Below are 22,470 nucleotides of genomic sequence, written 5' to 3'. Positions count from 1 at the left end.
GAAAATTATTTACACAAATTTATATATATTATATACACAATTAAAATATAAATTGCATTTTGTCTACAAAAGCGTAATTATGCTTAATTACTGTCATATGCTAGTATCAAATTAAAAGCAGCTAAATTAAAAAAATATATATAATAATTAAGTAAATAAATCAATAAAATAAAATGAAATGCATCAAAATAATTGGTGTATAGTATTTCACACAGCATGGCCCTCACATTCTGCACTAGGTCATTCAAGGTTAAAATGCATTTATCAAATACAGCTCTTAATGTAGAAACTATTAGGATTATAGTTTGTTGTTCTGAACACTGCCTCAGTCTCATTATTCTATTGGCTGGAACAGGCTTTTTTCATTGACATGTGAAAAAGGTGGCAGTTGAACCAATTAGCTGTCAGTCGTACTGTAGCTTTCAAAACAGCCGTAACAAGATGCCTGAATGTGTTTTACTGAATCTCATTTTTTGATATCTCATTATCAGCCCATATAAATGATGACTGAATCAGACTGAATCTGGCCCCGAACAACCCGTGCTTATGTGAGATGCAGACCGAGCGAGAGAGAAACAAGAATGAAAAGAAAAAACACAAGCAGCCTTTCTCCTCGGGGAAAACATTTCCATTTTGATCATGTTATCAGCCAGGAGAACAAGAGCCAGCGTACTGTTCGTGCCGTCAGGTCTGCAGTGTCCTGTTTGCCTGGACCTGATCTGGAGCTGCTGGTTTGATCAGAGTATGTGACTTACAGGCAAAGGTTAGACTGGCCTCCCTGCTGACAATCGTCCCGAAGGAGTTGGAAGCAAGGCACTGGTACGTCCCGGCGTCCATGTCTTTATTGAGGTGGTTGATGCGAAGGTTTCCTCCAGTGAGGCTGTGATGGGAGCCAGGTTTAGGGTTGACCACGCTGCCATTTAGCTTCCACCTGCAAGACAAAGCAGTTCACAGTTCACAGATTTCAATGTGAACTCATATATTTCCTCGTACATGACCTTTCATCATCAAATCATATCAGCAAGGCTTGTTTACTCTATGATATAGCTCTCATTTTTCTCAAAAATAAGAGCATCGGAAATTAACAAAATATTACACAAACTCTTTACAATATATATATATATATATATATATATATATATATATATATATATATATATATATATATATATATATATATACATAGACAGCCACTTATGTTATAAAAATATTGTGGAAAAATGTTTCATGGACATGAGGGGGTGGCACGGTGGCTTAGTGGCTAGCACTGTTGCCTCACAGCAAGGTGGTCACTGGTTCAAGTCCCGGCTGGGCCAGTTAGCATTTATGTGTGGAGTTTGCATGTTCTCCCTGTGTTCGTGTACGTTTCCTCTGGCTGCTCCATTTTTCCGTAGATTAATTGGATCTAAAATGTAGATTAATTGGAACTAATATGGCCACATGAGTGTGTGAGTAAATGTCAGAGTGTATGGATGTTTCCTGGTACTGGGTTGCAGATTGTAAGGGCATCCGCTGTTGTGGCGACCCCTAATAATCAGGAATTAAGCCAAAGGAAAATGTATGAATGCATGAAAATTCTTCCTCATTCGCTAAGTATTTGTCTCTCCTACTTAGGGTGACCAAACCCTTAATACATTTATACAAACAAAGCTGCTTTAAAAACGGTCTGTCCCTCGAGCATCCGCCTGTTGTTTGTAGCTTTAGCCTGCTAGCGCCGCTGGTCAGCTAAAGCTACCGACCTCTTTGACCATACACTTTTGACTTACTGGCTTTGCTCTTTACCCCGTAAAATGTCGCTTCCGTCTCTGTCCTTGTGTGCAGGAGAAGCATCGATGGAGGCGTTGGAGCTGGAGCTGGAAGAAGTGGAGTCCCAGATCCGCGCGCTGGTGGTAAGACGGTCGCGGCTACGGGAACGGCTCCTCGCCGTACCTAATGCTAAGGCCGTCTCATCACCTAAGGTACGTGGAAATTACAACCACATCATTCCCTCTACCTCAACCCCGCGTCCTTCTCTGTCCAGGCCCAGCGCACCCGGGGCGCGGCTCAGCCAGGCGTCGTTCACGCCGACACCCGGCTACCACGGCGCCTGGGTGCAGCTGCGCAAGGTGCTTCCCAGATCCCGGGGCAGAACGTCTCCGCCTGTGTTCGAGATCTCCACGGAGAACCGCTTCTCCCCTCTCCGCGAGTCGGGTCCCGATGTGGCCATCATCGGTGACTCGATCGTTCGTCACGTCCGTGCCGCCTCCTCAAAAGGTAATAAAGTACGTACTTTCTGCTTTCCTGGTGCCCGTGTGAAAAATATTTCTACACAGATTCCAACCATCCTGGGCGCTGCCGAGAGCCCTGGTGCCGTTGTCCTCCACGTGGGGACAAACGACACCGGGCTCCGGCAGTCGGAGATCCTGAAGAAGGACTTCAGGAGCCTGATCGAGACGGTTCGACGCACCTCGCCCGCCACGCAGATCATCGTTTCTGGGCCGCTTCCTACCTACCGCCGAGGAAATGAAAGGTTCAGTAGACTTTTAGCTTTGAATGAATGGCTAATAACATGGTGTAAAGAACAGAAATTGCTCTTTGCTAATAACTGGAATCTTTTCTGGGAGCGTCCTAGGCTCTTCCGTCCTGACGGCCTGCACCCCAGTCGAGCCGGAGCTGAACTCCTGTCGGACAACATCTCCAGACTACTTCGCACCATCTGACTAGCAGGTAAAAATTCACAAAATTCACACTATAGCCACCTAGACTCTTGTTCACCCCACTTAAACATCAGTAACGCATATCTGGCGAATCCTATAGAGACTGTGTCTGTTCCTCGTATTATTAGATTAAGAAATAAACGTACTGTGTGCTCCAGGAAAAATCTAGTAAGAATCAAACCAGAAAAACCAGTAGAAAGTGAAAATACAAATTTCGTAAAACTTGGTCTCCTAAACATCAGGTCACTTGCACCTAAAGCACTTATCATTAATGAAATAATAACAGAAAACAATCTTAATGCACTCTGTCTCACTGAAACCTGGCTGAAACAAAATTACTATATTAGCTTAAATGAAGCAACTCCTCCAGGATTCTTATATAAACATGAGGCTCGTCAAACTGGTCGTGGTGGTGGAGTTGCATCAATCTTTAGTGATTTCCTTAATATTAAACAGAGAAACGGACTTATGTTTAGCTCCTTTGAAGTATTATCGCTTAATGTTCAGCTTCCAGATACTATACAAAAACCTATGTTATCTCTCGCTTTAATCACCATATATAGACCCCCAGGACCCTATGTCAAATTTCTAAAAGAATTTTCTGATTTTATTTCTGACTTACTAGTCAAAACTGATAAAATGCTAATTGTAGGTGACTTTAACATCCACATAGATGACGCTAATGATACATTAGGGCTCGCGTTTATGGATTTAATACACTCACTTGGGATAAAGCAAAACGTTGTGGGTCCAACCCATTGCTTAAAGCATACATTAGATCTAATTCTGTCTTATGGAATCGAGGTTATTGATGTAGACATTATACCACAAAGTGATGATATTACAGATCACTACCTCTTACTATATAAGCTATGTTTACCTGAAATCAGCAAACCCGCTCCAATACTCCGCCCTAGTAGAACTATTGTTCCGTCAACTAAAGATGAATTTATAAATAACTTACCTGATCTTTCTCTATTTCGTAATGCACCCGCAAACTCAAATGATCTTGATGTAGTAACCAGCAGTATGGATGCCATCTTTACTAGCACACTAAATACTGTGGCACCCATCAAATTAAAAAAGGCTAGAGAGATTAAAACTATACCATGGTATAATAGTCATACTCGTGCGCTCAAAACAGCAACCCGCGCCCTGGAACGTAAATGGAAAAAAACTAATTTAGAGGTCTTTAGAATTGCGTACAAAGACAGTATGTCCAGCTATAGGAGGGCTCTAAAATCTGCCAGGACCGAGCACCTGCGCAAACTGATAGAAAATAATCATAACAATCCTAGATTTTTATTTAACACCATCTCTAAATTAGCAAATAATCGGTCATCCTTGGAACAAACTACTCCACCGCAAATTAGTAGTGATGACTTCATGAATTTTTTCAGTAATAAAATAGAAGGCTTTAGACAGAAAATAGGAGATGCCAAACTTTCTGCACCGGCTTATACTCCAAATCCTGTAAATATTTCATTAAATCATAATAATAACCTACACTGCTTCAAAATCATAGAACATGAAGAGTTAGTAAAAATTATAAATAGCTCTAAACCAGCTACGTGTATGCTGGACTCAATTCCAACAAAATTACTGAAAGAGCTGTTACCTGCTATAGGAGAACCTCTTCTTAACATTATCAACTCTTCTTTATCTATAGGCCATGTTCCAAACTCTTACAAGCTAGCTGTTATTAAGCCTATTATTAAGAAACCGCAACTAGACACCAACAACTTAGCTAACTATAGGCCTATTTCAAATCTTCCATTTATGTCTAAAATACTAGAAAAAGTTGTTTCCACTCAATTATGCTCTTTTCTGCAGACGAACAATATTTTTGAAGTGTTTCAGTCAGGTTTCAGGGCTCACCACAGTACAGAAACCGCCTTAGTGAAAATAACCAACGATTTACTCTTAGCTGCTGACCGAGGGTGCGTCTCGCTATTAGTTTTACTCGATCTTAGTGCGGCATTTGATACCATTGACCACAATATCCTCATAAATCGTTTAAAGTCTACAGGTGTCCAGGGACAGGCTCTACAATGGTTTAAGTCATACTTAACTGACCGCTACCAGTTTGTAAATCTTAATGGACAGCCTTCACAAATCTGCCCAGTAAAGTATGGGGTGCCTCAAGGATCAGTTTTAGGCCCTTTACTGTTTACAAATTATATGCTACCTATGGGAGACATTATTAGAAGACATGGGATCAGCTTTCACTGCTATGCAGATGATACTCAATTATATATTTCCACTAAACCTGACGAGACGTCTGAACTTTCTAAACTAACTGAGTGTATCAAAGATATCAAAGACTGGATGACCAACAATTTTCTTCTCTTAAACTCAGACAAAACAGAATTATTACTTATTGGGCCTAAATCTTGCACACAGCAGATCTCGCAACTCAATTTACAATTAGAGGGATACAAAGTTAGCTTTAGCTCTACTATAAAAGATCTGGGTGTCATATTAGACAGCAATCTAACTTTTAAAAACCATATATCCCATGTCACAAAAACTGCCTTCTTTCATCTGAGAAATATCGCTAAATTACGAAATATGCTATCCATCTCAGATGCAGAAAAGCTAGTCCATGCTTTTATGACTTCGAGACTGGATTACTGTAATGCTCTATTTGCTGGCTGCCCAGCATCCTCTATTAACAAACTTCAATTAGTACAAAATGCAGCAGCCAGAGTTCTGACCAGGTCCAGAAAATATGATCATATAACCCCAATTTTATCCTCCTTACACTGGCTGCCTGTTAAATTTCGTATTGAATTTAAAATATTACTTCTCACCTATAAAGCTCTAAATAATCTAGCTCCTGTTTATCTAACCAACCTTCTGTCTCGCTACGAACCAACTCGCTCCTTAAGATCTCAAAATTCAGGGCTTCTGGTAGTACCTAGAATAGCAAAATCAAGTAAAGGAGGTCGAGCCTTCTCTTTCATGGCTCCTACACTCTGGAATAGCCTTCCTGGTAATGTCCGAGGCTCAGACACACTCTCCCAGTTCAAAACTAGATTAAAGACCTATCTGTTTAGTAAAGCATACACTCAGTGCATCACCTAGCGGGTTCCACACTGGCTTCTACATCTTGCTTATATACACTATGAACAGCAGCTACGCTAATTATTCTCTTTATTCTCTATTTTCACCTGGGGATACTCATCCCGAGGTCCTCAGATTAGGCGGAGTCACTGATTGGATCCAAGACCAGCGACGTGATGATCCCAAGGATTCCATATTCGGGACCAGGCCATATCCTGAGCTGCTGCTGCGCTGATGGTCATGGGGAGTGGAGAACATGAGTCTGATTCCAGCGACGCTCCAGGGACAGACGAGTCTTCATTGAGGCCATCTTCCAGCATAAACCACGGCGAATGAATTTCTGCACAAGACTTTTGGCCAGCGGAGAAATTAAAATGGTCGTGCCCAACTGAGTCTGGTTCTCTCAAGGTTTTTTTTCTTCACTCCCATCAGGTGAAGTTTTTTTTCCCTCTCCGCTGTCGCCACTGCCTCGCATGGTTCAGGATTGGTAGAGCTACGCATCGATGAATTTGCTCTTCAGTGTTTGAACTCTCAGTAATGATTAAATCACACTGAACAGAGCTAAACTGAACTGAACTGAACTTAAACACTAAAACCTGAACCACACTGTTCCAGTTACTATGACCATTTATGTGAAGCTGCTTTGACACAATCTACATTGTAAAAGCGCTATACAAATAAAGCTGAATTGAATTGAATTGAATTGAAACATATGAGGTGCACAAAATACAAAAGAACAAAACACACAAAGATTTTTTTTTTCAGCAGGAAAAATCTGAAAAAAACTTGAAGTCAGAAGTCAATTGGAAAATAATGATAAATCTTTCCTAATAATTACTACAAAGTCAAAATCTATATACATTTGATATTTGTAAAACTAACTCTTTGTTGTTGTTTTTTTTTGACAGCAACACATACAAACATTACAAGCAAAACATTTACCAAATAAACATTTTAATTTAAATGTTAAAAAAAATTAAACAGTAATATGTTGAAGTTAGAACTTAGTTGATAGTGTTTAGCTTTGAATTTACATGTTAAGTGACTTAAGTTTCCACATTGTATATACAGTACTAGATGCATTTTTAATACTTATATAACAATAATAATACTGCCTCGTATGTACGTATATGTATATATATATATATATGTATTTATATATATACATACACGCACACACACGCACACACGCACACACACACACACACACACACACACACACACACACACACACACACACACACACACACACACACACACACACACACACACACACACACACACACACACACACACACACACACACACACACACACACACACAAAGTTCAAGTCTGAGTTATTAGCATCCTGAATTATTATCCCCCTTCACTACTAGTATATTTCTCCCCAATTTCTGTTTAACGGAAAGAGGATTTTTTTAAACACACTTTTAAACATAATCATTTATCATTTACACCAAAAGTCCAATAACTGATTTTTTCATCTTTGCCATGATAATAGCACATATTTTACTAGATATTTTTCAAGGTTCAGCTTAAAGTGGAATATAAAGGCTTAACCAGGTTAATAAAGTTAATTAGGCAAGTTAGTGTAATTTGGCAAATCATTTTATAGTGATGTTTTTTTTTCTGTAGTCAATCGAAAAAATTATACTGCTTAAGGAGGTTAATAATACTGATCCTAATATGTTTTTTTTTTTTAATTAGAACAGTTTTTACTCTTGTTGAAATAAAACAAATAAGACTTCCTCCAGAAGAAAAAAGTATTATCTGAAAAACTGTGAAAAAATCCTTGCTATACATACAGTGCTCAACTGCGCAAATGAGTACACCCCATTTAAATAATGATTTTGTTTTTTTTTCCAATTGTCAGTGATTATAGGTAATGCATTTTGGTGTTTAACAATAATTTAATCACCAAACTTATTTATAAATGGAAAGATAATACATTGAAAATTAAGCTAACTCTTGCAAAAAATAAATCAATTATAACCTAAAAAAATTTGCCTTTTTTTTGGTTTCTCTTGATTTTTCCTCTTTTTTTGTATTTTTGTTTAATTTTATTTATTTATTAATTTTTGTTTAATATAATATACACATTTTAGTGTACTTGTTTTTGGACTGTTATCGTAAGTTATTTTGTTAGATTAGCTCCAGATTTGGCTTCAGTACTGACTAATTTAACGTATATGCACAAATATAATATTTTATAGCTTCTTATTAAAAATATGAATTTAAAAGAGAGATTTCTGAGGGGTGAACTTTTATATACTGAGCAGTGAATAGACATACATATATTATACATATTCTATACACTTCATACTATACTACGAAATTGTCATAGTAATTATATTTTCTCCTTTTTGTAAGTCAGTCTGGATAAACCCATCAGACAATCTGTAAAATATGTAATGTATCAAATGTAAAAAGCACTTATTATTCTCTACAGTAATACTACTGTAAATCCTCACAAATCCTCAAACAGTATAGTCAGTCTCTGCAAAAAATAAAAAATAAATAAAAAAAATGTAAAAATAAATAAAGAAATGGTCCGGAAGCAGGATGTTTGACACAACTATCGGGTGTTATCAGACAAGTGAGTACAAATCTGGGCTGGTGACACAAAAAGTTGTAAGTGTGATCCCACATAGAGACAAGCAGTGAACCACACTGAGTTACAGATACGCACGGCTGTTATTAGACTCCAGGGTAAAGCACTTAGTACACTACACCAACTCCGAGGGGATTGTCCTCGCAATTAGTACACTGTAAAGTGCTTTGCATAAAAAGTGTCTGCTAAATGAAAAGCAACCAGCTGTGGTCCTGATAAATTCAGAAGCCTGTGTTTTTTTTCTCTACCCTCCAACACCAAGATTAATGCCCAGAATGGCACGGCTTGTGACCATCCATCTTGTTGAGCACAAAGTCATACAGCATCAAATGTGAGCTTTATCACAGTAGAGCACCAATTAAAACTGATATTTGCAGCGAGCCCCTCTGTATTCTATAGCACGCGGTGTGATTACAACAGGAATTGACTGAGATTAGTGAAGGATAGAATTCATTTAATTTATCAGGTGTATTCTCCAACCCTCCAAACAGCATTATTAAAACAAACAAGCCAGCGAATCAATACAAAAACCCGCATATAAACTAGAGTTTGAAATATAGCTCTCTTTTTAGCATTTACAGTGGTGATGGCATAAAGGCAATGCTTGGAGGTTATGTACTGTGTGTAATGTGGGGTTGAATGATTCATTGAAATCAAATTGTGAGTGCGATATGGCTTTGAGCAATTATCCTACAATTTAATGAAATAAATATGTGCTTTTTGCTTTACTGTGAACATGCAAGTGAGTTCATCATTTAGTGTTTTGATTTTAGGAGTTCAAGTGCTGAAATTGGTAGGGTAATTAAAATTGGTAAGGAATTTATAAGAGATGTGAAACTCTGAGGGTTGGTAGTACCCATGGCATCTATATCATCTTTAACAGGGGTGTCCAAACTTGGTCCCGGAGGGCCGGTGCCCTGCTGAGTTTAGCTCCAACTTGCCTTAACACAACTGCCAGGAATTTAGCCTATCTAGTAACTGGCGCAGTCACACTGCACTTTTTGCCCCATAGACTTCCATTCATAAGCATACAACAGCGGCAGACCGCATAAGTTTCACATTTCACTGCATTTGAAAGTCCAAGCTTGGTGAAATCTAACCTGCGAAATCGCATCACGTGATTGTGTGAGACCAATAGAAGCTCAAAACGTGAGCTCTCTGTACAGAAATGTAAATATGGAGTAATTACTTGCTTCATCAACATTGTTTTTTTCCCACCCTTTTTTAATGACAGAATTTCACAAGCACAAACTAGTGTGACCACGGCTTAAGAGCTTGATTAGCTGGTTCAGGTGTGTTTAATTAGAGTTGGAGCTAAACTTTCCAGGACACCGGCCCTCCAAGAGCAAGTTTGGACACCACTGGTCTATAAAAATGCTTATTTTATACACACTGATAGTGGTGCTAAAGCAATTCAAAGTACTAAGTCACTTATAATATCTTCTTAAGTTATATATAAGGACTTGCTAGGTGATCTGTATGACAAGCACTACCGTCTTGTGGATGAGCACAAGAAGAAAGTGTATCTGAAAGATACAGTATTTCAGATTTGTAAAAATGTAGACAGTGTTCTCTAGTGGATTTGTCATCTGAAACGTACAATGAAAGGAAGCTGGAACAATGTATTTTATTATTTTGTATTTTGCTTCTTTGGAATCCTTACTTAACTAAAGGCATTTTTCATATTTGGCTGCTAGATTTTGGTTGCTAGATGGCATTTTTTTTAAATATTTTGTTTAATACTTTTGTAAACTATTTAAAAGTTTTTCATCTGATTGGAAGGGCAAAGATATTCTCTAGAGCAGGGGTGACCAAACTCCATCCTGGAGGGCTGGTGTCCTGCATAGTTTAGCTTCAAAATCCTACAACACACCTGCCTGGAAGTTTCTAGTAAAATAGAAAGAGCTTGATTAGCTAGTTAAAGTGTGTTTATTTGGGGTTGAAACTAAAATATACAGGACACCGGCCCTCCAGGACCGAGTTTGGACACCCCTGCTCTAGAAAACCTAAAATTAGACTAAAAAATACTAAGAAAAGACAAAAAAAGACGTTTGTATTTATATCTACGTTTCCATCCACCATTTTGGATATGCACTTAAAAACGGTTGATGGAGATGCGCATTACTTTTTAAAATGTACATAAAAAACATATGCACATAACCAAGTAGGATAAACTTTTTATTCAATAAGAAAAGATGCGCATAAACTGCGATGGAAACACTTTTACCATACATATTCCAGTATGCGTATTAAAAAACTTCATGTAATTTTGTTATAGGAGATCATGTGATCATAAAAATGTGGGCTGAGCACATTGTAAAACATCTGAAATGTTGTTTTGGTCATTCTGAAACGCCCTAAACGCGTTCACTGTATGTCAGAATTGCTGGCTGAGGCACAAGTAATTTATTAAATGAAGAAAGGATTCACGTAGCTTCTCTTACCACAGCAAATTCCATTTTTACTTTTGATGTTTGGTGCCAGTTGATCAGGAAGTGACGATTTTGCACGCTTTGACTCATTGAATGGAAATGCAGTTTTATTCCCACGTCTTTTATGTGATAATCCAGTTTTGTAGTTTGTTGTACATAAAGTTAGTTTGCAGTTTTGGATGGAAACATTTATAAATCTTAAATACAAACACAAATAGAAAATTTGATGAGCACATGGAGCATGATTCTAAAATGGTATGTAAACCTTGATGTATACATTACTGTTTTATAACATAATTTAAATATTAAATCACATGATATTTTCCCCTAAATGGTCATTCAGCAGATGGCCTTTCCATCACTGATGGTTACAAGCTTGCTAAATGAAGGATAATCTTTTTTACACTTAAAACCAGATAATTGTAGCCTAATTATAACTCAGTATTAGTAATAATTATAATTAGGGTCAGACAGAATCTGCCGACATTTCTTGCTATTTCTGCGCAGAATTTTGAAAGAAAATAATAAAAAAATCTGTGGATTAATGCAGAATGATTTTGGGAGTATCAAAAATGACACCCTTTTAACTTTTATTTAATCTTTACAATGCAAATCCAATTAGATTCACTTGACTGGTAAACAAAGCAATTATCTTATATGATATATCTGCTAAAAGACATTTGTGGATTTCTACGAGAGCAGATTCTGTGTGGGCCTAATTAAAATTATTTTTAATATATAACTGTAGAGTGTTTATGAAAATGTATTTTATTTTGTTTTATTAGTATTATTTGTAATAATAATAATAATAATAATAATAATAATAATAATAATAATAATAATAATAATAATAATAATACTACTACTACTACTACTACTACTACTACTACTAATAATAATAATAAAAATTCACTTTCTTTTCTGCTTAGTCTCTTTATTAATCAGGGGACGCCACAGTAAATGAACCGCAAGTTATCCAGCATATGTTTTACACAACGGATGCCCTTCCAGCTGCAACCCAACACTGGGAAACACTCACACACTCGTGTATTCACACACATACACCACTCCAATTTAACTTATTCAATTAATCTATAGTGCATGTTTTTGGACTGGGAGAAACTGGATAACCCAAAGGAAACCCTCGTAAACACGGGGAGAACATGCAACTTCACAGAGAAATGTCAACTGTCCCAGCGACTTTCTTGGCATGAGGCGATCGTGCTACCCACTGTGCCACCGTGATGCCATAATAATAATAATAATAATAATAATAATAATAATAATAATAACACAAACTAAACATTTTTAGTAAATCACAATAATTAATGGGAACGTTGGAAACCTCTAAAGGATTCAAGTGTAGTTCTGAGCTCCTATAAGTTATTAATACCAGCTATCTTTTCAACAAGGCAAAAATATTTCGCTGCATGAATGTTTAACCATTTGACAAACAGGCAGTTTTTTATTGCTGTCCTTGCATGGATCAATAATTAAAACATCATATCTCTTTCAACCTCCCACTGCAGCAACTTCACTTTTTAAGATCCAATAAAATATGTCGAATAGATTTTCCTACCTGCAGACATCTCAAAAGGCTCTATCTTTTTTTTTAAACCAATATCAAATCGCTACATAAGGTGTCAGACTGCTTACAACCCATATTTTACTTCAGTAATGTGATGGGACACCTTTCTGAGCGAAATATGCTGTTCAAATGGAGGGTGATAGTTGATTTTATCCATCGGTAATTTGGTCATGAAAAGTGGCCTCTAAATGACAGACGGTTGGCGGAGAGGAGTTGAATGCAGAAAAGGACGTTTTCATCCAATTTTAGACAGAAATTCTAAAGACTGCTCCTTTTCTATTTGATATAACTCGCACTGATGAATCATTTACAATAAGATTAGAGACGAAATCATAAAATGCACATTTAGCCAGCAGCCACTGTGGCTTTTTTGATTTGCGAGTGTGTTATATATGCAAGGTGCCCCTGTTTGTGCCTGACAGGGTGATGAGGCCTACAGGCTCAATATGGTTAGGGTTAGCGGCAAGTTTAGGGTTATGTCCTCGACCGCCTGTCAGGCATAAAGCAGGGCACCTTCCACCAACATCAGCTGCAGATGTTGCAGCAGACAGCATTGCTCTGGACTAAAGCTGCTACATGTCCCTAAGAACAAGAGAATGCATTCATAACATTTCAGAAGTGGAAACTGCATAGTAATCTGGTAACTCACATTATATATTGTGATTATTTAGGAGGACATTCACTTCACTTACAGACATGCACTGCTGGGTTGCTTTCATGCCGTTTTAGTTAGTGCTGTCATCATACAGCAAGAAGGTCGCTGGTTCGAGCCTCGGCTGGGTCAGTTGCCGTTTCTGTGTGGAGTTTGCATGTTCTCCCTGCATTCGCGTGGGCTTACTCCAGGTGCTCTGGTTTGCCCCACAGTCCAAAGACATGTGGTACAGGTAAATTCGGTAGGCTAAATTGTCCGTAGTGTATGAGTGTGAATAAGTGTGTGCGGATGTTTCCCAGAGATGGGTTGTGGCTGGAAGGGCATCCCCTGCATGAAAATGTGCTGGATAAGTTGGCGGTTCATTCCGCTGTGGTGACCCCGCATTAATAAAGGGACTAAGCCGTAAATAAAATAAATGAATGAATGATTTAGGTCCAGTATCCAATGAGATGTAGCTGTTGAGGAGGGAAAAAATAAAATAAAATAAAATAAAATAAAATAAAATAAAATAAATTAAATTAAAATAAAATAAAATAAAATAAAATAAAATACAATTAAAAATTAAATTAAAAATAAATTAAAAATAAATAAAAAAAATGTATTCAATTAAAAAATAATAATATAAATATAATCAGACAGTGGCGAGGAACAAAACTTCACCAATTGACAAAAGTGAAGGAACAAAAACCTCAAGAGAGAGATTGATACTTTAACATTGATACTTTAACACATTAATTAATTAATACAAAAGCAAGCTGACACATTAAAGCAGTCACTAAATGTTCTTTTTTCTTTGTCATTGGTGAAGTTTTGTTCCTCGCCACTGTCTGTTTATAAGTATCAATCTCTCTCTTGAGGTTTTTGTTCCTTCACTTTTGTCAATTGGTGAAGTTTTGTTCCTCGCCACTGTCTGTTTATAAGTATCAATCTCTCTCTTGATGTTTTTGTTCCTTCACTTTTGTCAATTGGTGAAGTTTTGTTCCTCGCCACTGTCTGTTTATAAGTATCAATCTCTCTCTTGATGTTTTTGTTCCTTCACTTTTGTCAATTGGTGAAGTTTTGTTCCTCGCCACTGTCTGTTTATAAGTATCAATCTCTCTCTTGAGGTTTTTGTTCCTTCACTTTTGTCAATTGGTGAAGTTTTGTTCCTCGCCACTGTCTGTTTATAAGTATCAATCTCTCTCTTGAGGTTTTTGTTCCTTCACTTTTGTCAATTGGTGAAGTTTTGTTCCTCGCCACTGTCTGTTTATAAGTATCAATCTCTCTCTTGAGGTTTTTGTTCCTTCACTTTTGTCAATTGGTGAAGTTTTGTTCCTCGCCAATGTCTGTTTATAAGTATCAATCTCTCTCTTGAGGTTTTTTCCTTCATTCTTGTCAATTGGTGAAGTTTGTAGCTTGCCACTGTCGCCACTAACTTGCTTAGTTTGGGACTCGTGGAGCTGCGCATCGATGGATTTTCTCTTTAGTGTTTGGACTTTCAGCAGTGATAATTAAACCACACTGCACTGGACGACATTGAACTTCAACTCTGAAAACTGGACTGACACATTTTCAATTTCAACTTACTAGAACTTCTATGTGAAGTTACTTTGCTGCTTTGACACAATCTACATTGTAAAAGCGCTATAGAAATAAAGATGAATTGAATTGAATGCCAATCTGTAAGTCCATCAGAACCAAAACTGTTTGGCCATCAACATTATTCTAGATATCCTGTTTTTTTTTGTTTTGTTTGTATTTTGGTGTACTACACCTTTAACTAGTGAGGTGTCCAATATTAAATCACCTAGTTCAGCATGTGGTACATTCACACCACCCTTTCCTAAATGGTGTTAGTAATTCAACATCTTGTTTTCTTTGTCTGCTTCACATTTGTATACAGATGTTTCTTATTTTCCTAAACAAAAACAGAATCTCCCTAATGCTTCTGAAAAAAGGGTCATTTGCACACAAACACAGACACACACATACAGACTGGTGTGCCTATGCAAAGCTTAGAAATAATATGGGTGTAGCTCTACAATCGCTCCTTCCAGGACTTCTGCTCTCTAGTCTAATTTGAATCTAGTACCTCTAAATCAAAGATGCTCGCACATTCCCATTGCCACTCCGAGCATTTTAAAAAGAGAAAAATGCAATAAGTATTTCATATTTAAAGCCCACAGTGAACGATATTGCACAGCCTTTAGAGATGCCAGTAATTGATAGGAGTGGAGAGTTTCCAAATCTTTAGCTCAATAATAATAAGATTTTCCCTTCCTGTTAGTTTCCAAATGTCCTTTTCTGGTCTGTTTGATCTTAGATAGGTTGACGGAAAAAAAAAAAAAAAAAACACAAGCAGTTGTTTTTGACAATAAACTGAGCTTCTTGTTAGTCTGAGATGCTTGATTCGGGCATTTGTGAAGTGTAAAAGCAATCTGCAATTAGTAATAATAACAACATAAAAAATAAATAAATAAATAAATTAAATTAAATTAAATTAAATTAAATTAAATTAAATTAAATTAAATTAAATTAAATTAAATTAAATTAAATTAAATTAAATTAAATTAAATTAAACTCAATTCAATTCAATTCAATTAAAAATAAATAAGATAAAATAAAATTTAAATAATTTAATTTAATTTGAAATATGAATAAATAAATAAATAGTAAATTAAAAAATAAATAAATAAATAAATAAATAAATAAATAAATAAATAAATAAATAAACTAAAATAAAATAAATTAAATTAAATTAAAAACAAAATTAAATTTATTTAAAATAATTTTATTTGAAACAAACACATAAATAAATGAATGAATGAATAAATAAATAAATAAATAAATAAATGAATAAATGAAAGAATAAATTAATGAATTAATTAATTAATCAATAGGCAAGCTGACACATAATAGCAGTCATTAAATGTCGAATGGAAAAAAAAAAAACACACAAGCAGTTGTTTTTGACAATAAACTAAGCTTCATGTTTGTCTGAGATACTTGATTTGGGCATTTGTGAAGTGTAAAAGCACGGTTGCAATTAGAAATAATGACAACACCACATCAAATGTGCTCAGAAATTATATATCGCTTCCAAGGCATCTAATTATATAAGAAAACATTGCATTGAAGAGTATGCAAGAATGTCATCAGTTATTACTAACCCCCTGTCCCTGAAAGAAATTGAGATTTCACCACCTACAGTTCTCATCTTGGGTGACAAAACATCCAGTTCGTGTCACAGACAGCCTGTGTTATTTCTCTTTATTTTCAAGTTTTTTTGCAACACATTTGCATTTTCACACTACACCAAAGAATCGTTCTTGTTTCATCACGGGGGCCAGACAAACTGGCGCATTCTTCCATAAAAAAGTAACAACTTCATTTGAAAAGATCAATTATCAGCACACAAATGAGAACTCTGCTGTATGACAGCATGTCAAGGAACTTTGTGTAACCGTTAAAAAATCGGCCACTTCCCATCTGCTGTTGCAACTAGGACCGCGGGCGATTCTTTGATTGTCAATTCTCCCTCAACTTTTATGATGAGGTGACGCAAGGATACGCTATAGCATTCTCTAGTCTCCTTCATGTCTTAAGCTGAGCTTCTTGAAGTGGAGAAGTGAATTAGAATGAGAAGGTGGGAAGTCTGAAGTATCAGGAGCAGCTGTCGTCTCAGATGAAGAGAAGCTGGCGGTATAATTTACAATAAGTTGCTCAACTTCAATTACACCGGCTCTCCGACCTTCTCCACAAGGAATAGGTGCTACAAAGTGGCGGAGCAAGGAAGGTTAACAGGGCTTTTTAATAAGTAATGATGTAACATGACTTTTTCCATTTTATTTTTGATAGCAAAAGAGTAGAGAGGATATTTTGAATAAGCTTTTTTTATACTCTTGATTGTAATGTAGAAATATGCACTCTCTGTAGAGTGAACGTAAATGTGTTGTGATAAGAGCCATATAAATACATGTAAATTGAATTAATATGTACTCAGTCTGGTGGGAGGTAGTGTCATACAGAAAAATGTATGATCAGTTCTCTGGATTTGCCATGTATAGGTATGTGTTTTGAGTAAAATATTTAGTTGTGTTTTAATTTAAATAATACTGATAATTTCTAGCACTTAAACAATAAGGTTTCATTAGTTAATGTATTTACTAATATGAACTAATTTTGAACAATACTTGTACAGCATTTACACACCACACAGCAGCTGATTGGTGGAAAGTGTGATGAAGTTATGATTTAGGACAAGCAGTTGGCAAATTTGGTTAAACTTCTAGGACATCCTGGGATTTTTAACAACTACCTCAGTTTAACATCTCATTCGAAAGACGTCACTCGCTGAGCAGTATAGAGTCCCAATCAATATACTGGGGTGTTAGGACCCATACAGAGTGTAGGTTTAGCGTTCCCTGCTAGTCTCACTAACATCCCATCAGGCAGCAACCTATTGACCTTATTCTAAAATGCGGAAGTGCGCCTGTTTTCGCGATTGTCTTAGAACTTCCGTTTCAGTCGCCTATGGGAGAAATGACTAGGAATAATAAACGGCAATAAACGGTCAAACTACTTGCTCTACAAACAAATGTTTGCATGACTACACAGACCAAGTAGAATAATATAATAAGGAAATATCAGTTTGCAACATCAAACAGCGAAACGAGCAGTTTTTAATGTCTAAAAATGAATGGAAGTGAATGAGACCGGAAGTCTCGTGCCAAAAAGATTCAAATGGCAGCGCCCGCTCGTCTGCGGAGAATAAGGTCAATAGCTTTTCCATGTGGTCTCCCATCCAGCTACTGACCAGACTCAGCCCTGCTTAGCTTCAGTGAGCGACTATGTAAGAGTTTCAGAGAGCTAGCTGCCGGCTTAACAAACCCTGTTGCACTATGCTGTATGCTTTATTCAGTTCATGGACTCATTTTGTTTAAAACACTGTAAGCTATATAACTGTGTTGCTTTTTACTAAGATGCCATTTTCTTGCTTAAGTAACATTCTAAGCAATGTAAATAATAGGTCTCAGGAAGAAATGGTGATGTGATATGAACAACCAGGGCTTGACATTAGTACTCGCCAACTCGCCAAATTAGGGTAAATTTCACCTGTGGCGGGTTAGACAGACAGTCCCACTAGCAACTATGGCTGGTGAGAAATAATTTTAAATTGTAGTTTTTTTTTTTTTTTTTTTTGGAGAACAGGGTTTGACAATAAGTATGACATTTAAATGTGATCTTAGAATCGAGAAGCAACACGACTGACAAAATTAATTGTCTTCACATAAGCATAAGAAAGCAGGTAAATACCGAATGAGAGGATGATCACTCACCCACACGAGTGATGTGATGCGTGCGTCTGTTTAAAAAAGCGTGTGCGCTCCTATTCCTTTGCACAAAGCTGTGTGTAGAGAAAATGCAACTAGTGCGATCAGTTCTCTTTGAAAGAGACTGGACAAAAGTGATGCTTGTGGACCCACAGTGCTGCTGATTTTAAAGAGCTCCAGAATTTTTTTTTTTTTGTAAGAAGCAGTGGTTGCTGTTTTTGTTTCAATAATTTTTTTAAACAGATTATTAATGGGCCTAACGTTACCCGTGTGCACATTATCATCCTTTTATTATCACGTTTTTCACCTGCTTACTTTTGTTTACAATTACTTTTGTTAATATGGTTTAATTATTTTTTTTATAATTAACATTGTTTTAATAGGAAATTAACTCCTTATTTATGTGTAGCTAACTAGTGATATGAGACCTTTAGCCAAAACACAGACTGTGCATAGTTTTAGATACATGACAATATATCTACATATCATCTTGTTTTGACACATTGTTCAAAATTTGTGGCTTAGAAATCCTTTTTTTTTTTTTGGTGTGGTCAGAGATAGATTTGGTTAATTCTTAATACTTTTGGAGCCCTGAAACTTCATGTGAAATAATAAATAACTGCAATGTGACACTATGAAAACACAACCCATTTTCTCTTGCTCACTGAGCAAAGTCATACACACACACACACACACACACAGACACACACACACACACACACACACACACACACACACACACACACACACACACACACACACACACACACACACACACACACACACACACACACACACACACACACACACACACACACACACACACACAAAGTTATGTGAATGAGGAGGCATGTGGACATCATAAGATCTAAATCAAAATAAATAAAATAAAATCTTTTTCAACAACAAAGGTGTGGCTAATGAAAAAGGGGAATGCTAGTAATGTTAGAAATCTACCAGCCACAGTGGCTGGTGATCCAAAAAAGTTAATCCCAGGCCCTGTCTATAACCATCCATAATTCAACACTGCTGAATAAATGTGCTTTTAGTGATGTTGTTCAATTCGCTTTTATGTTTTGAAATAAACCGCGATGTAAAGCAATGAACGCGTGTGTGTCTTGTTATTACAATGATAAATGTATATACTCCACTGTGTACTCCTTACACAAACTTAGGAAAATGCATTCTTTATAAGCTTTCCATAGAAAAACAACTTGCTACAATCGGTGCTTGAGGGTTGTAGCTTCAGACTGATGTATAGTTTGTCAAGACTACTCATGTTCTTTCAGGTGGAATTTATTCGTAAACACTGATATGTTCAAAAACAGTGCATCCAGGTCCTGACAAGGCTAGACTTGAAAGTCGCTTTGAATAAAAGCATTGGCTAAATGAATAAATGTAAATGTAAAATAAGTATTAATAATTTATTCAAGCTGCTTTTTTATGGTTAATCCAAATGGTTATTTTTAGAGTTCAGTCTATGCTGCTATGAATTATTAACATTCAGTTGGTCAATCAAAGCAAAATGCTGAACTATTTGTGCTTCTGATTTGCAATAAATGAGAGGCAACTCTTTCTTCTCATAAAATAACATAACCACATCTCAGATCAATATTTTTATTTGTTAAGTAGCCGCATAATAAACACCATAATGTACGATAAATACCCTGTCAAGACTTGGTTTGTAATAATGACCAGCTCACAGTATATCATTCCTTACTCAGCCAAGACAAAAAGTATTATTCCTTTATATATATATGACTGAATAGGCTAGGTTACACCCACAAAAGTACTTTACACAGGTCAGATCAGGTAGAAAGGCACCTTTTCACTTTAAAGTGTACTCTGACATAAAAATAATAGTACTGAAGTCTGATTACATAGGATCACAACATCAAACACCTCGCGGTGGTGACAGCTTTAACCAGATGCTCCATTTGCTGTGCACATGCTTTACGTGCTCATGCTCAAACAGACATTACATAGTGCCATACAACACCATCTGGCTCAGGAGACAGGAGGCGCTTTGAGGATCTGTTGCACACTTTAAGTCGTTCTGCGCAACACATTCTTTACTAAAACCCTCTCCAAGAAGGTAGACACACACCAGATGCTTGTGTTAAAAAGCTACAATAACAGCTTTGGTTATCCTGTGGGCTTGTGCATAGGCTTAAAGGGATGGTGTAGACTCATTCTGCTGTTGTTTAATCAACCTCATGCCATTTCAAACCTGTTGTGACTTTGTGGAAGACAAAATGTCATTTTAAAGAGTGCTCCTGGCAAATGTTCAAATTTGCAATGATTGCAAGAGCTTTTAATTTCCAAAGTAAACACAGAAAACAATAGTTTGAATGACTTGTACACTATATTTAAAGGTGCTGTAGATAAGTTTCAGACTCTTCTACAGCATAAAAATACTATCATGTGTTTGTAGATATTTAAGAAATATGGTAAGTGACCATTCTTATCTATCTGAAAAACAATGCTTATGTCAGTTATTCTGCTTTGAAAATGTCTGCTACATGCCGGAACACTGTCTTTGCTTTGGTTCTTTTAACTCAATGCCTGTTAAAGCCTGATTTATACTTCTGCGTCAGGTGACCGGCGTAACCCACGGCGCAGGCAACGCGTGTAGCTGTGCATTTATACTTCTGCGCGCTGTCTCTGTCGGTCTGCATTAACACTTCCGAAACGCTAGTTGGCAGTGAGGTGTAAATGTTCCTCTGTGTCGAGTTTCTTCTCTGCTTTTTTGCTTTTCCTGAACACTTCCGGGCTCAAACTCGCTCATTTTGAGGCAGGAACCGGCGGACGTGCATCAACTTTAACTATGAGGTAAACACAAAACAAAACTTTCCATCCGGACTCCACACTTGTAAACAATCGCTCGCGCCATTCGCGCGGCTCTCGGTCCCGCCCAGACTCGTCAGCGCTACCAAGCCGACCAATCACAGAGCTTACGCTAAGCGTCGTTGCGACGTGTAGTTACATTTTTTGAGAGGTGCACGTCAGTGACGGCGATGGCCACGGCGAAGGGCTATGCGTCAGCGCCGTAGCATACGCCGGTGTTTGATGCAGAAGTATAAATCAGCCTTTAGTCAATTAAATTTCAGCACCCCATGTTGCCTTGTTGGAAAACTGCGTATTTAATTCACTCTCTTGAATCATGCACCCGTGAGCGAAATGCAACCTCCAGTGAACAGAAGCAGACTCTGAAATGAGAAGCAGATTCAAAGTTCTACATGACGTTATTAATTAGCAAACAATATAAATATTACATATGTAAACATAAGGTGAGCAGGTTATATTGTAACCCGTGTAATAACAACACACTTTGGGATGAGATCTGCGGTGTTAAGCAATTTGGCTGTTTGCACCAGACGAAACACGACAGACATTTAAATACAGCCATTCAGAAGCACAAAATAGTGCACTCACTGCACTCCAACAAAAGTTGTAAGGTTTATAATCTAATTAATACATACTAAACCTCTTTAACATTATTAAATGTAGATGCTGAATCACTAATATGTGTTGGCTTTTAGTCTAAAGTTCAATTTCAAACTGTTTATTTTATTTTCAAGATCTGAGGTGAACGAGCTGCTGCTGCTTTCAGTAGTATGGTAATAAATGTCATGTAAAATGGCATTCAATCTCACAGTGTTAGCATTTGTTTCTAACATATTAATTCGAGGAGTTGGTTAGAATAAAAACTCCTTTTAGTATGGGAAATATTCCTTCTATTGGGTGCCATTGCTTTTATATAGAACGCAATTTAAATCAGCCTTTAAGCTTGATCGTTAGATTCACTTCTGTTGGTCCTCAATCTGGCCGGCTGTTCTTGTGTTTGTTTTGATCTAAGAATGCAATATCTAGTTCAACCACTAACCATAAACTAACATACTGCCCCTTTAAAGTTACCCAAATATGAAATAAAACACATGTAGGTTTCAGTGACACTGGTGGCTATTATTCATTCATTAATTTTCTTGTCGGCTTAGTCCCTTTATTAATCCGGGGTCGCCACAGCGGAATGAACCGCCAACTTATCCAGCAGGTTTTTATGGAAGGATGCCCTTCCAGCCGCAACCCATCTCTGGGAAATGGTGGCTATT

General features: G+C 36.9%; 2 protein-coding genes across 12 annotated transcripts in view; one reads left to right on the top strand and one right to left on the bottom strand.

The window, feature by feature from the left end:
• cntn4 (contactin 4) overlaps nucleotides 1-22,470 on the bottom strand; it is a 430,281-nt gene that overhangs the window by 206,631 nt on the left and 201,180 nt on the right. For all 10 annotated transcript variants that reach the window (XR_015492869.1, XR_015492870.1, XM_087256006.1 and 7 more), the window contains 1 exon segment: nucleotides 756-931. Coding sequence is in view for 8 of the 10 variants with exons in the window: in XM_087256006.1 (XP_087112132.1) it covers nucleotides 756-931 (176 nt within the window). In the remaining 2 variants the exon portion in view is untranslated.
• LOC147843621 (uncharacterized) lies at nucleotides 1,684-6,460 on the top strand. Of its 2 annotated transcripts, none has more exons than XM_087256250.1 (2): nucleotides 1,684-1,720; nucleotides 1,822-6,460. In XM_087256250.1, the coding sequence occupies exon 2, from the start codon at nucleotides 1,833-1,835 to the stop codon at nucleotides 2,697-2,699; it is 867 nt and encodes a 288-aa protein (XP_087112376.1). In that variant the 5' UTR covers nucleotides 1,684-1,720; nucleotides 1,822-1,832; the 3' UTR covers nucleotides 2,700-6,460. The 2 variants fall into 2 exon arrangements, with proteins under 2 accessions (XP_087112376.1, XP_087112377.1); XM_087256251.1 differs by having other exon boundaries at nucleotides 1,684-2,509; nucleotides 2,612-6,460.

Source organism: Danio rerio, chromosome 6 (genome assembly GCF_052040795.2).
Source record: "Danio rerio strain M-AB ecotype USA chromosome 6, GRCz13ab, whole genome shotgun sequence".
NCBI classification, from domain to species: domain Eukaryota; kingdom Metazoa; phylum Chordata; class Actinopteri; order Cypriniformes; family Danionidae; genus Danio; species Danio rerio.
This window is presented reverse-complemented; position numbering and strand designations above follow the sequence as displayed.

Excerpts from the sequence above, each read along its gene's own strand:
- LOC147843621 (XM_087256250.1), top strand. The coding sequence starts at position 1,833 with ATGGAGGCGTTGGAGCTGGAGCTGGAAGAAGTGGAGTCCCAGATCCGC.